The sequence below is a fragment of the Sinohyriopsis cumingii genome, chromosome 11, assembly GCF_028554795.1.
Source record: "Sinohyriopsis cumingii isolate HCF-2022 chromosome 11, ASM2855479v2, whole genome shotgun sequence".
NCBI classification, from domain to species: Eukaryota; Metazoa; Mollusca; class Bivalvia; order Unionida; family Unionidae; genus Sinohyriopsis; species Sinohyriopsis cumingii.
The window spans coordinates 32,836,373-32,852,850 of NC_142971.1; the positions used below are offsets into that span (position 1 = coordinate 32,836,373).

The 16,478-nt window shown below is 35.5% G+C and overlaps 1 protein-coding gene across 1 annotated transcript in view; it reads left to right on the forward strand.

The window, feature by feature from the left end:
• Positions 1 to 16,478, forward strand: part of LOC149787874 (reelin-like) — a 198,977-nt gene that overhangs the window by 127,809 nt on the left and 54,690 nt on the right. Inside the window, exons 38-46 of the mRNA XM_089974111.1 lie at positions 2,272 to 2,492; positions 3,432 to 3,718; positions 4,332 to 4,485; positions 6,863 to 7,121; positions 7,417 to 7,558; positions 8,401 to 8,508; positions 9,802 to 9,970; positions 11,550 to 11,690; positions 15,208 to 15,385. Coding sequence (XP_089830237.1) covers positions 2,272 to 2,492; positions 3,432 to 3,718; positions 4,332 to 4,485; positions 6,863 to 7,121; positions 7,417 to 7,558; positions 8,401 to 8,508; positions 9,802 to 9,970; positions 11,550 to 11,690; positions 15,208 to 15,385 — 1,659 coding nt within the window. The remainder of the gene's footprint in view (positions 1 to 2,271; positions 2,493 to 3,431; positions 3,719 to 4,331; positions 4,486 to 6,862; positions 7,122 to 7,416; positions 7,559 to 8,400; positions 8,509 to 9,801; positions 9,971 to 11,549; positions 11,691 to 15,207; positions 15,386 to 16,478) is intronic.

The window sequence follows — 16,478 nt, forward strand, 5'->3', positions numbered from 1 at the left end:
TGTCAAGGAGGAAACAGATTTTCCATATAGAGTGGTCCCTCCATCTGTTAGTCTTTCATCATATTTGCCAGCTATGGGGGCATCTGAGGACTGATCTATTTACAATCTCATAGAATCACAAACTCACCTTGTTTCATTTCCCATTACCAGATCCTGAGTCTTGGTCTACTGATGTTCTTTTTCTCAGTTGGTTATACAGAACTGAGGAGCCAGGAGTAGAAAATGATTTTGATTGCCCATCTCAGATGAGACAAATACTGCATGAATTATCTACTTGAGCTAGTGATAGTTTTGATTGCCTGTCTCAGATGAGACAAATACTGCATCAGTTATCTACTTGAGCTAGTGATAGATCTATCATCCAAGAAGACCCTGGCCAGGCTAAATCTTTTCAAGCAGCTACATGTTCTAACCTTGCATAGACTGTCTTCTCTATCATGCTTTGCTCATGTACAGAGAATCTTGCAGCAGAAACAATTCAACCCTTGAATCAAAGAATTGAGCTAGAAGGCCCTTCACTTTAAAGGCTATTGAAGGAAATGGCAAGATTTCAGGCACTGGTGCAAATATAAAAATGTTTTTCCCTTTGAGTGCCTCTGTCCCACAAGTAGCTGACTTTTCTTTGCCTTTTTGAGGAGACAAAATTGGCTCTGATTACTATAAAAGGCATATTCCATCATCATGATAGGATGGATCTTGGTCGTAACAAAGACCTGTCTGACTTATTGTCCAACTTTGACTTGCATAGGCTTAAATCACTCACTTTCTTTTTCTGTGTGTTATCTTTCCTTGGCTCTAACTTGGCTGAATTCAGACAAATCAGAGCCATTAACCAGGACCTTGCTGAAGCCACTACATTCAAACCATGTTTCTTAATAGTGTTTGCTTCAGCATGCAGTCTATGGAATCCAATTGGTTGCCAACTGTTAACAATCAAAAGTCATCATACGACCTCTCTCCTGTATGCACATGACCCAAGAGGCTTTCAAACAGGACCTGGTACATGTGTTCAGACTTTGTCTCAAGTGGACTGAGCAAGTTTGTGGAGCTCAAAGACACCTTTTTCTTCCATTCAAATGTTGGAAAGAAGACATAAACCCTCAACCTTTTCATCATGGTTGAAGTAGGTAATATGCATGGGATTCCCTGACATAATACTAGAACAGAATTGCGTGATGAAAATCTCTGCCTGTGAAATAAAAGCAGTGAAACCTTGGAAAGAAGCAGTAACCCTCAAACCCTTTTGTCGTGGTTTAAATGGGTAATATGCATGACATACTCTGACTTATCGCTAGAACAGAGCAGCCTCATGATGATGATCTCTGCACCTGAGACAAGAGTAATCTCTGTGACTTTTACCTTGACCATCATATCTCTATCAAATATATATTGTTGACCATCGTTTGGCATGCAGATTCAACCTTCTGGAGTTTATTTTGTAGACTTGGCTACAGAGAGACAAACTCTGTTCTGCTGAGCTTAAACTAGTGCAAAATGTAAGTGGCAAAGGGTGGGATTGGGCAAGAGTAATTTGTCCTTAGTCTATGTATTATTGACAGAAACAACAAATTTTCATCTCTGGGAGGGCTGGATTTCTGATCTAGTAAGCCTACATTTCTAATGATAATGTGATCAGGTATGTACTCTAAGAGAAACATAATTTACTAAAAGGTTTGCTTTTTAATAAATTACTTGTTTTTAAACATGATTCATGATCAAAATTTGACTGACAGCATGATATTAAAACCTCTTAGTGATGCTTGTCCATCATAAATGGCAGCAGATGCTGAAAATAATGTAACCTTTAAAGAATCATTAAGGAGCAAAACGTGGAGAAATTTTAACAGAATGCATGTTATTAATTCAGATTACTTGTCCGTCTGCTTTAGTGTTCAGTTATATGCAGACATAGTCCAGGTCCACTTTGGTCTTTTGTTAAATTGGCATACACTATTTGCCCTGAAAGGATAAATTATCGTGAACTCATCTTGTACTATTAACTTTTAATGTCCAGTATATGTAGTCTGTGAATTGTTTTCTTTTATCCATTTTATTGGATGGAATTACTGTGAATACACTAATTTTCATACAGTTGCTAATAATCATGAATTTATAGATCCAATATTCCATTGGTAGAATCATTAGGGCCTATTTCCCCAAGCCACATATTTAAAAACCAAAAAAAAATGCTGTCTGGGCGGTTGTTTTTCTTAAACCATGAAAATTTATAGCCACAACAGGATTTACAGTATTCGTACTTCAATCTTCCAGATTAATGTTGGCTGTGCATCAGATCCTAATGCTAAGTACCCAGTGCGTTTGGAGTATTCAGCTGATGGTGGCAAGACGTGGGCCCTGGTTGTACCAAATTGTGCCACAGTCTCTACTGCCCTCTGTCATGACACTAAACTTCATTCCTCAATATACTATGGAGGGACAAGTAAATATTGGCGCAGGATCATTATTCCACTGGACCATATCTACATGTGTGGGTAAGATGATTTCCTCATTATCTGAATATCCTTGTTGAAAATTCTCAGTATATTTATCCCTCAACTGCAGATGCAGCATCTTGATTTGTTCCTATTTTATTTATTTACCTGTCTGTATTTGTATCCAAGGCTGCCTTGTAGTGTGATTACAGATAATTCACTTTCACCTGCACATATGAAAATTGATAAGTGTGTTTCCAGTGTATATGTAGATGACCATGATAAATTTTATTAATCAGTTTTCACATTTTTGAAACTGTCATTTTCATTTGTTGAACTTTAGTGAAAATCTTGTTAGTACAGATACACTGGACCATTAAGATTTAGTAAACATGTTTATATGTAATTGAAGATGACTTGGTTAGATTGTTTTTCTTTCTATTTTGATGCGTTAGCTGTTTTGACTTGCAGAATTGGGATTCTTTTGGTTGCATTGTATACATATATAAATTTAACAACTAAAATCATATGTACTTGCTTATAAATTGGGTCCAACTGAAAACTTCATAGACTGAGATATGCCATTGCATAATGCACCAGCAGATCTGGGTCTGTATAATTTGTTGAGAGTATAGTACAATTTTATGGCAATAGTTTTAGAAAATAAGAGATATTTTCATATTGACATGTGAGGAATAGAAACGGACTTGAAAAACAAATATTCTACATACATGAACGTTCTCACTCTTATTTACAAAGTAAATTGAATAGGAAATAAATGGAATCACTCCCAGACATCTCAGAATGTGTTCAGGCAGTTTTATGCATCAAAAAGTAGTAGTTGCACTGGAATTAGTTTTCTACCGATGATAACCATGCAAATCAAACACACCAGTGATTTTGTCAAATTTACTACTGTCTCATGCTATGATATTGACATTGGATCATATTTACATCTGTATTGCATTTCTTGAGAATGAATTGTTGGTCTATTCTCAGGTCATTGAGGTTCCGTTGGTATCAAGGCTTTATTCCAAGTGATGACTATGGCCCAGAATGGGCCATTGACAATGTGTTCATTGGAATGGCCTGCATGGAGCACTGTCTGGGCCAGGGCAGCTGTCGATCAACCATGATGTGTGAATGTGATCTTGGTCACCATGGCAACACATGCGTTCCCAGCCAACCAAATTCCAATTATCTAAAAGAAGGGTTTACATTGGTGGATGAGATTATACCCCAGTCATCACGTGATGAGTTGCCAGTTCTGGACACTTTTAGTCATGGTAATACAGGTTCAAGAAAAAGAAACAAAAGAAAAAGTTGATGAAGATAATAATGATGGTGATGATGTGATAATGATATCGGTAACAATTACAACAATGACTTATTATTTACTGATGATGCTGATGATGATGACAAATTAAGTATGTACTTATGTTTTAATGGCACATCAGCACAATACTGGCTATACAGTGAAAAGTAAGTTTATGCATCCCATAAAGATATATAAAACAATGATAAAGGTATAAAAAGTAAAATCATTGAAGTACAAAGTCATATTTTTTAAATAAACTTAATTCCTTTTTAAAACAAATAAGACCTTTCTCAGTATAAACATAATGGTAGGATAGATCTGACACATCATGGAATTCATTCCAGCACAAAATGTTTGCCTCCATGAGTTGTCACAGATAACATGTATCAGGCCTATTTAACATCCCCAAGTCTGGTTGGATTGGGACTGATAACAGTAATGATAACCATGATGAGGAAGAATTAGAAGAGATTATTGTAAATAGTGTTCAGTTGCTGCCTGGTCATTCTTTCATGAGGTCATATTGTACAAGAAAAATGTGTTGGACTGTTTTGGCAATTTTTCCATTCTATATTTGATAGCTGCACGTGATCTGGATGAAAAGCAGTGGGAGATTTGGAGTGGTGGGGTGATCTCTAGAAAATGTGGGACCTTGGTCTCAGGGGCAAGTCTCTACTTTGGCCAATCAGGGGAGAGAATGCTGGTAACAAAGGAGCTGGATTTGTCCAAAGGAAGGTGTGTATCAAAAAATAGAAACTGGTTAGCCGTAAAATGAAAATGGTGCTGCTCAGACATCTAGTATGACAGATACAGTGACCGTCTTGAAAATCTTATCTCTACTCCCCCTAAATGAATGGTCATATCAACATGAGGGTTTCATTAAAAGACTAATTGCGGTGTCTACTTGGTCCTAAGTAAATATAGGGGTGATCTGATGTCCAATATGGCCACTACAGCAGCCATCTTTTCATTCTTGGTATGGCTACTCCCACTGAACAGAAAGTCATGTTGCCATGGGTTTTCCACCATTAGACTTGTGATGTCTAATTGGTCCTAAATGAAGATGGTGCCACTCTGATATCTAATATTGCTGTTAAACTGTCCAATAGCACAAAGTTGTTGTTTGCTGCTCCTAAACTAATTGCAGGAATACCATTTATGGTTACTTCTGAATGGATGGTTACATCAACATAGGGTTTGCACTAATTGACTTCTTATGATAATGTCTTCTTGGTCCTAAGTGGCTTCTGTCCATCTGTCTGTCCATTCTTTAGCACAAGTTTTTTGTTGCTACTCCTTTTAAACTACTTGAATGATTGCCATGAAACATTATGCACACATGGTCTAGTTGGTCCTAAATGAAAATCTTGCTGCTGAGACATCCAGTATGGCAAATATAGCAATCATATTGAAAATCTTATCACTGAATGGATAGACGTATCACCTTGGAGTTTCCCACTACTGTAGCCATCTTGAAAATCTTGTGACTGCTACTCCTGAGTGAAAAGTCATATTGACATGTTGTTTTATTCATTAGATTTTTTATTATGTCTACTTTGACCTAAAAGACAATGGTGCTGATTTGATGTCCAGTATGGCCACTACAGCAGCCATGTTGAAAATCTTGTTATCGCTATTTCTTCTGAATGGAAACTCATATTGACTTGTTATTTTCATCAGGAGACTTCTTATGATGATGTCTTTGTGGTCCAGAATGAAAATGACACCAATGTGGGGTCAAATATGGCCACCACAGTGACCATCTTTAAAATGTGATGGAGTTGTCACTAGAAGACTTATCATTATGTCAGTGCTGGTGCTAAATAGAAATGGGGCCCATATGATATTGAATGTGACCACCATGGCATCCAGCTTGAAAATCTTGTTGTCTGTACTTCTCCAAAACAGAAGATCATATCAACATTGGGTTTCCACTAGAAGACTTTTTTTTATAATGCTATGTTGGTCCTAAATGAAAATAAAGCCAAGCTGACATTCATTATGTCCATCATAGCAGCTAATTTAAAAATGTTGTTACCACTGAAGAAAATGATGGTTGCAACATTAAGCAGCTAAAAGGAAGAAATGGTCTTACCTTGGATTCCTAAAAAAAAAATTCAGCCAGTAGAACATCATTCTCTTCAAGAGACTCTTGTTTGAAACTAATTTTGTACTGAGAATAGTGTTGTACTGTATACATAGTATTGTTAAGAGGAAAAATTACATCCTTTTGATTTGTAATCTGTTTTTCTGATTTTTTCAAACTAAAGTTTTTCATTATAGTCTTTTAAACTGGTATTTTTGTAAGTTTTGCTGACAAAGGAAAACTGGTAAAAGGTATACTTTCTTTTAAATATTGAATACATGTTTTGACAATGTGTAAAAATTTGTATGCCAGCATAGCTAGGTGTTCAAAAAACTGTCAGTAGATTCTTTAGGGTAATGCAGTTCCTTACAATTTTAAAGCTGTCATTCTAAAGTTTTTGAAATTTTACACGATTAGTATAAAAGTATATTGTTATAAAACATCAAAGATATGTTCATCTCGGTTCTTTTCTTTAGTTCATATTTTCATTGGATTTATAGTTATCTCTAGAAATATCTCACTCCTTTGGAAAATATATTAAAATCTGGGTATATAAGCTTCCAAAGATGTTTAAATGATGGTAAAAGTTATTTTGATTCTAAATTGTTGGGATTTGTGGTTTCAAAGAAATTAACATTTTTTAAATCAAAACATTTTATTTTAAATTATGTCATTTTATTTGCACAAGACACTGTTGCCTTGATGAATAAGTTTGATAGTATTTCAGCTTATATATATCCTGTGAATACTCATCATACTTGTGTTGTTAAATTTTCACAGGTTTTTGAATATATGAGACATAAAGTCATTTGTGAATTAGTCATAAATAGTATCATATCATATATTCACTTTAATGTATTTGATGAATTATTTTTCACATATTGAGTTTGGATACAAATTGTATGAAAATTTATGTATGCTAAAATTTTGTGATCTATGATAAGTCTGTTTTCTCATTTATTTATTTCAAACACCGTACATTATATTGATCTTTGTTTACTATTTTCCACTCCCACCCCCTTATAGCACAGTGCAGTTTTGGCTCAGACTTGGTTGCCAGAAAACTCCTCCGGATCCAGCCAATCCACCCGTTTTCCTGCAGTACACAACAAATGGGGGTGTTGCCTGGAACACCATTGAACAGTTTGACTTTAACAGTAAAAGCAATAAACCATTCTATGCTGTACTACACCTACCAGAGGCTGCTCGCTCCAATGCCACACAACTACGCTGGTGGCAACCTTCCACAAATGGAAGTTTTGTGGAGAATTGGGCACTTGATCAGGTAACTGTCCTAACTTTCAATTAGTTTATATTATAACATTTACTTGGATATGTTTGACCAGGCTTTTTGTTTCTTCTTCAGAATAACTGTATTAGCTTAAGTTGACGTCAGTGTCACATTATTTAGAAATGTGTTTTATTGGTTGTTTTCATATTTTAATTTATTTATAGTATCATGGACTCATTTACCTCCTAGCCATGGTATCAATTTTATTATATTAATTTATGCATGGTTTTGATGTTATTAACATTATTTATTATGTTGTCATGCTGTGGTTGGTACTGGTTTGTTACAGATATACATTGGGGGTGATGTTGATGGGACTCTCATGCTGTCTGATGAACCGCAGAGCCCACTAGATCCCAACTGGTTGCTGTGGCCAGGTGGTACTGTGGAGCCTGTGTGTGGATCCATTGAAAATGCTATCCATTTTAATGGTAGGATTGCCCTCACTAATCAGTATTTTATTGATCAACGTGTACAGTTAAAGCCAAAAGAGCAATTTTTGAAAATAAAATGAACACAACCTATTTAACAATGAGAGTAAATAAACATCTTATTTTCATGACTATAATAAAAGTGCCCTGAAACTGATCATAGAATGCATAATTGTATGCATTGTTTCATTCTAATTTGCATTGCAGACTTTTGTGAATGTCATGTTTCACTGAATAAGAGTGGTCCCAATCACTCCTGCATTCAGGAGAGCTTAGTGTTTACATATGTTAACTTGGATAGATTGACTTGTAATTTTCTAATGAATATACGCTGTTGATCTTGTGTATATTGGAATCCTTGCCATATAATTTCCTTTGAGAGTGGAGTGTTTTTGAAAGATACCTCATTTTTACTGCTGGTATTCATGTGCAGAATTTCAGTTTAATTGAGAATCATCTTTAACCTAATTATACAAGGCACAGTCATTCCAATGATGTATGTCTCCAAGATGGATGAATGCAATGAAATTGATGAATCCCATCATGTAGCAATCGTACTTTCCTTCTTTGTAAAAAAAAAAACCTGTGAAAATGAAACAAACTTGATTTTCATACCTATTTATCTGTTTCATTCACTCTGATTCAAGATATCATGCATAAGCCAGTCATGAGGGCAGACACCAAAAACTATTGTGTCAAATTCTAAAGCTCCACATTTATGTCTGTATGTTCACATATTTGTCAGTTATTTTACAAGGTTTAGAGAGTTTCTGTTATACTGTATTTTGTACATAATGTTCAATGACAGGAACTTAGAACTGTGGCTATTTATATGTGTGCAGATGATGAACAGAACCGATATGCTGTGTCAGCAGATGTGGTTGTAGAGGAGGGGACATTCCTACAATTCGACATAGCTCTGGGCTGTGAGAAATCAAAATCCTGCTATGGTTAGTAATGAGAAGGTTTTTAATGGCAATGTTAGTTTATTTACATATGATAATACCTTTCAACTAATTGAGAAAATGTCATTTTAATTTTTTGTTATTATTAGGAATTTTTTCATGCTGATGTTGTATCATTAAAAACTCATTAATTAGTACATCATTTGTGTATAGTTTTATTCTTTTATTTAAAGTCTTAATTAATTAATTAATTCATTTATTTTTATTTTTAATTAATTTGAAGAAAACATTGGTGTTGAAAGTACAAAGTCTTAAGTTTTCAAGTTCATTTACTTTTCCATATCATGTTTTCTTTACTAAATAATGCTTTACATGTTAAATGTTAGGAAGGTAAAACATGAGAATATGTTTGATCAAAAGCCTTTATTATAGTCATTTACGATAAATCATCCATGTCCTGCATTTTTGACACAATTAAATATTTTAGGTTTATTTTGCAGTAGATGAAATGATGGGTAAATTGTAAAAAACTGTATTCCCCTATTTCATTAAAATTAACTTTTCGGATTCCTAAAAACTATTTCTGAGTATATTGCCAGGCATCAAACTCACTGATAAAGGACCATAACTTTCATTTTCTTTTAATGATAGTGTTTTCAATAAAGTTTTAGACATATCTGCTGTAATGTTGGAACTGAAAGATATAAAGATGGTGTTGTAATGCCAGAACTGACAGTGATGTAATGCCAGAACTGACAGTCACATATAAAGATGTTGTAATGTTGGAACTGACAGTGACGTAATGCCAGAACTGACAGTCACATATAAAGATGTTGTAATGTTGGAACTGACAGTGATGTAATGCCAGAACTGACAGTCAGATATAAAGATGGTGTTGTAATGCTGGAACTGACAGTGTTGTAATGCTGGAACTGACAGTCAAATATAACGATGGTGATGTAATGCTGGAACTAACAGTCTGACAATTTCAGAGTGATTATGATGTAAATTGAATTGCTCTGCTCAATGTTTTCAGCTGAAAACATCTTATTTTACAAAGTTTTGATGTAATTTTCTGATTTCTGCATTAGGATTCTAAAAGCTGGGAGAGGGTGACCAGATGACAATTTTCACTTGCTAATTTTTAGTTACAAATGCAGTCTTTTATTTGTACTGTGGCTGCATGCAAATCTGATGGGGAAGTATCATATAACCAGCACTTTTAATTCATAAAGTGCAAAGATAACTAGCATGGACGTTTGTTTAAAATGCTTGAAGTCCAGTTAAACTTGAATTGCTTCTTAATAAGTTCAAAGTTTTCTATTCTCCCTTTTGTAGGTGTTCACTTAGACTTTTCCCTTGACATGGGAACAACATGGAAACCAGTCTATACGGATTGTCTCCCCTCTGATGTAGCATGCACCTCTTTTCACTCCTCTAGCATACTAATGTCTGATGTCTACACTGGATGGAATAGGGTCACTGTTCCACTGCCTTATTATACAAGGTAAGTGGGACTAGTTTGTCAGGCTTGACTCTACTCTATTTGAGCATTCAACTCTTTCTCCTCGTCCAATGTGAACTTAGATGTCTAATAGAACAAATGTACCACTGTAAGTTTTACCAATTTGGCAAGGTCGTCCTCCGTTCCATTTGTCATACACTTCATTACACGGTGGTTTAGAGGTTACAGTATAGGACTCATGAACAGAATGCTGCAGGTTTGAGTCCCAGATCAGTCAGGATTGGCTTCCATGATGTGTCCGCAGTCAAGATACTTGGGATGTCATGACACAACATAACATTCAAAGTATTGCTTCTTGAAGTCAGTGAGTTCCTCAGTCATGATCAAGTTCCTGTTCAAATGTTTGACTGCTCAATATTTGCCAACTCAAAGTACATCCAGTGGACCTTGACTGCAGATTATGGAGAGGACTATCTTGTCGTCATGTTTGAATGGAACCACACTGAGAAAGCTTGGTCGAATACTTTTGAGGATTCCCCAAAGTGCTGTGGCTGCACCCCTGGAACCACTTATTCATTCCTCAAAACCATTAACATCACACAGACACAACACACTAGCCAAGTCCCTATTTTGGCTACTGCATGATGCATATGTCATCCATGAGTATGAAGCCTGGAGACAGAATATGCCACAGCTTGATTAAAGTAAATAGAAAAAGCACATTGCTATCTTGAAGCTATTTTGGAAGAAAGAATCTTGTTATTAGAAGCCTTGTTAATGAAAGTCTTTTTGTGTGATCACTATTTTGCGAATCTTTGGAGGTAATCTCCGTGTTAAAATGATTGCATACTATAATATTTTGTGTGCAAGTTATTCACAAACTGAATAAAACAATATTAAAAAATTCAGTTCTAACCCAGAAATACTTGGATGGCCTTCATGTGATATCAGGTAATTTTGAAGGATTAACATTAAAGTGATGTAAAAATTATTCCCAGCTCATCAGAGCTTGGGGGAGTATTTAATCTTCTGAATATTTTTCCCCATGAATTCCTTGTGTTAAAATAAAGTTGTGCTTTTGTCCAGTGTGTACTTGTCACTCAACTAAGCCACATGACTATCTTATTATGCATTCAAACTATTAATATGTAACTATAGTCTTCTTTTCTAAGCTCAGTTATAGCCAATGAGGTTGGGCATTTAACTTGGACGTATAGCAAAACTAAAGGTAGCAGATACTTTTTTATAACCTTTCATTTCCCATGATTTGAGAAATTGCAACCTTGGCATGCATATGACATGCACATGCCTTATATATACTTGCTTATAGATCATATCCAGCTGCAAACAACATAGACCCTGACATGCCCTAACATAATACACCAGTAGATCAGTGTCTATATTTGTCCTAGAGATTACTGATTTACAGTTGTAGAGACCCAGATCTGCATGCATATTATGTGATGGCAGATCTGGGTCTGTGCAATTTGCAGTTAAATTGGTGAGTATACATGGTATACATTTTATAGACTTCTTGCACCAAGTGAAAAAAAAACAAACAAATGACCTCAAATAATTCCATGCACGAATAGAATTTAAAATTGTATATTATGTACCTCAGGTCCAAGGCCACTCGATTCCGTTGGCAGCAGCAGGAAGGCTTTAACCCTAAGGATACATGGGCTGTAGCAAACCTCTACATTGGCAGGAACTGTCATGGAATGTGCAGAGGTCATGGCAGATGTACAGTTGGGGGATGTATGTAAGTAACTTTGCTTATACATATGTACTCACTTATAAGTCAAGTCAGACTGCAAACAACAAAGATCCTGATCTGCCATAGAAACTGCATCTGTAGATAAGGGTCTATGTTGTTTATTCCTTCTGCTTACTCCTTACAAGCTGCACAGACACAGATCTGCTGACACATTATGCGACAAGAGATCTGGGTCTGTTTAGCTTGTAGTTGGACTCATCTTATAAGTGAATATATATGGTACTTCCATAACATCTTACCAGTGAATAGCAAGTCACAGGTACTGTTTTCCTAACAATATTAGTGCTGTGTTGAAAGTTTTGAAAGTGATAATTTTTGGTGCATAAGTTGCTGTATTATATACCTGTCAATTTTCTGCCCAAGAATGAGCCAGAATTTAACCGTCAAATCGCAAAAGTAAAAAATGCCATATTACCATACTCATAAATGAGGTGGAGCTACAGTTTACTTGAGGTTTCTTGGATACAGCTGAACAAGTGTAAATGACTAATTCATAGCCTGACTTGACATACAAATAGAAATTAACAAATCTGTGCCATCAAGATCCAGGAATGTTTCAATCCAGCTGTAAATAACTGTTGAAATAATGATGTCATTCCCTTACCAAGTCCTCATCAGAGCCTCTCACAATATCCTGCCAGAAACAATTCAACTTCTGTCAATAGAACCTGATATAAACTTTCTGTGTTATACCTGGTGATACCTTTCATAATGTAGAATTGACATGTGCACAATATTTTACATATATGGGGCTGCTCCAGTAGTAATAGTAGTGAGAATGAGTGTTGTCATGTTTCATTCATTACACTGATATTCATACACATATCAGCTGTTCAAAATATGAAATTCAGTTGATGAGTTAAAGCGAAGTTCATATCAGAAAGGTTGAAATCTTAAGCAAATTATTTTTCAGTTATGTTCTGGGATTTTATTAATTTATCTGAAAGTTGATAGGTGTATAACAAAAATATCACTATCATAGTGATTTGATCTTGATTGCTAGATCACGTCTTGTTATTCTCAAAAGAGTTGGATAATGTATGTACTCTTCCTGTCTCATAATAGTCCTGATTTTGTCATGTTGACAACTCAATGTGATCTAGCAATCAAGATCACATCACTGTGATAATAATATATATGTATTCAATTCTCAGATAATATTATATTTCATGTTTTATCCTCATAGGATAGGAGTTCCTGTCTGATAAGTGGAGACTCTGACAGCATGGCTGTTCATCAGTGTTAATGTGAAGTGGTCAAGGTTTTGAAAGTCACATATCTTCTACATCAGTTACTGTGTTCAAATGAAACTTTGAGATATTATTATTACCATGTAAATTCACTTTTTATGGGTTATCAATTTTCATGCGTTTTTTACAAACCACAAATTGATATATCCTGATTCTTTAGTGAAAACCAATGGACACATTCCCCAATCAGTGAATTAAATACTTATATACCTGCTTACCAGTCAGGTCCAACTGCAGACAACGCAGACTTTGATCTGCTGTCACATAATGTTGTGGCAGATCAGGGTCTATGTTGTTTTATGAACTGAGTACTGCTGACAAACTGTATAGACCCAGATCTGCTATTGCATAAGGCCCTGGCAGATCTGTGTCTATCCAGTTTGCAGTTGGACTTGACCTACAAGCAAGTATAGGTACAGACAAGGTGTCATTTTTCAAAACCACAAAATGACATACCTGAAAATGTCTGAAAAGTTTTTTCACCATGGTGTCCAGAATTTCATTGCTTACCAATGCAAGTAGAAACCTATATCTTCCATTAAAACATCTTCAAATGTGAAACCTAGTTTTGCAAGACCCTTGTTTATAACATGTAGTAAACATTTGCAATAGAGTATGTAATGCTCACAAAGTTTAGAAGATGATTCTTTACATTTGGAAATAATAATTCTGTTCAAAATTCAGAACATGTGTTTATGTACCTGTCAATCATATGGTGTAAATTCTGAAGTACCAACTTCTTCAAACACTTTTTTTCAAAAGTATTTAACTGTTGATTAGTAGTTTTAGAAATAGTCTGTAGGACTGGGCACCTTTACTTGGAATTTAATATGAAGAATGGAGAAATTCTGAAGATTTAGGTGTTTGAAACTGAAAAAATTGCTCCAACCCTTGAAAGAAAGGCTATAATCCCTGGAGTACAATGTAAAAAAATAGAAGAAAATTCCTTCATAGTTGTGAAATCAAATCTCATGTTTTTAATTCAAACAGCTGAATAGGTAATTCATTACCATCTTTTTTAAATTATTTTCTGTGGTGAAATCAGACAAATATGCAGTATAAGTAATTTGGCAATGAGGAATAAAAACATATTATTTCAAAATGTTTATAATTATTGTTAGATGTATTTAACCATTATAATGTTTTCACAAGAATAACAGTAATGTTTTATCTAAAATTAATCCAAGATACAATTATCTGAACCGCAAGTTGAACAAAGTAAATAATACTCCTGGGTGAGAGTTTTGTGGCTGTTGCTATCAAGTCAGTTTACCATTTAAGAATGTAAGAAACTCTGTTTTAAATCTTTTTAAAGCACTTGATAGTTACATATGAGATATGAATTATACTGACTTACTGGTAGTCAAAATTCTTACCTGATCAGGGCAGTTGATTTGATACATGCACTTTGGTGATATCAGTCGTATCCAAACACTGGAATTACACATGCTGCTTGAAGACATTTTTTGTCTGTTCAGAATTTGTAAGTGTTTAGTACATAATATTTGCATAGTAATTGATCATGTTAAAATAATAAGTGTACGATGCTTGCTAGCAATCAGATCAATATGTTTTGATTGTGCTGGAGCAGTCAAGCCAAACTTTTATTATATGGTATGTATTTGATGGAGCAGTCAGGCCAAAACTTTTGTTGGAGCAGTCTGACCAAAAGTATCCCCTCATGCACTGGCAAGCATTTGCTTGGGGCAATCAGGTCAGAGATTTACCCTCATGTTCCAGCAAGCATTTTGCAATCAGACAGATTGTCACATTCTGGCAAGTATTTGCTAGAGCAATCAGGATGAAACTGTTGCCTTATGCTCAGGCAAGCATTTGCTGGAGCAATCAGGATGAAACTGTTGCCTTATGCTCAGACAAGTATTTGCTGGAGCAGTCAGGATGAAACTGTTGCCTTATGCTCTGGCAAGCATTTGCTGGAGCAATCAGGATGAAACTGTTGCTTTATGCTCGGGCAAGCATTTGCTGGAGCAGTCAGGATGAAACTGTTGCCTTATGCTCAGGCAAGTATTTGCTGAAGCAATCAGGATGAAACTGTTGCCTTATGCTCAGGCAAGCATTTGCTGGAGCAGTCAGGATGAAACTGTTGCCTTATGCTCTGGCAAGCATTTGCTGGAGCAGTTAGGGCAGTTTTTCTCTCATGTTCAAGCAAGTGTTTGCATAATACAAATCATGTACGATCCTTTAATGCATTTCTTTTCAAATGTGGTGAAACAGATACAATCTTTTTTTAGCTGTGACTCCAGCTGGCAGGGAGAGGACTGTTCTATACCTGTCTCCCCTCTACCCAAATATCTCTATGACACTTTTAATGATGGTGTAAACCTGACCCAATGGTCTAAGGTCATGGGTGCCAAGGTGACCAAAGTTTGCAAGGTCATGCCATCAGGACAGGCTCTCCATTTTGCCAATGTAAGTATATCATATATTATTTGTAATTTGGTCAAGATACAGGATGGCCTAGTGGTTGACACTGTGGACTGTGTTCAAAGATGTAATTTGCAGGGCTAACGCTTGTTAATATTTTATAATAGTGTTAATAATGGTTACTGCTTGTTTTCTGTAAACATCTGTTTAAGTAGGCTTTATTTGAGAGAGGTCATTTACTTTTCTAAAAGGGAGGTAAATGCTTGAAAAGAATTGCTTTCTTCTGATTTGTAGTATAACAAAGACACAAAAACATTATTCCATTCCTTAGTTTTCATGAAACAAATTTATCTTGTGATGAAAGGGAGAAATAAATTATCCTGGTTGGATAGAACATTTTAGACCTATTAATTAAATAGTCAGCTCCTTACACTGCAGATGCAGTCAGAATTGAACTAGTTCAATATTCAGCCTCCTGAATGCCATTAGTGCTTAATTAGTAATCAAGTGGATTACATTTCAGCACTTTCTTTTTGGCTGTTTTTTTAAAAAGTGATTGTCAATTTGGAATTTAATTGTCCTCATCTTGGAGGATTATGTTTCCTTTGTAAAAGTAGGATAAATTTATGCTATTCAAGAGAAGTTGAAAGGTGTGCCACTATTCCAGTCAGTGGAGAAGTTTGTTCAGATTACTTTGAATAAAGTAAAAGCATAAAATTATTGCAAAAGAGATCAACCTTTTCTAAATATTCTTGTTCTGAATATACAAGACTTTTGAAATAATTTTCTTTGGGTATAAATATATAATTGAAATAAAAAAGACCGCTTCTTCAAAATTTATCAGGTTGGAAATCACTATTGACGTCTGTCTTTCCATGGGTAGTCTTCATTCATCAGCTGTTTAAATGTCAATCAGATTATGTTGAACAGCCCCTCTAAAGTGGAGTTCCACTGGCATGCCTGCAGAAGCTCAACTGTCATTTATAGGTGTCTATCCCTCTGCTGGGGCAGCACCGCTCCAGTGGCCTAGTGGTTAGAGCATCCGGCTTGGATGCGGGAGGTTGTGGGTTTGATCCCCGGCCGAGTCATACCAGAGACTTAAAAAATGGTAATAACAGCTGCCTCGCTTGGCGTTCAG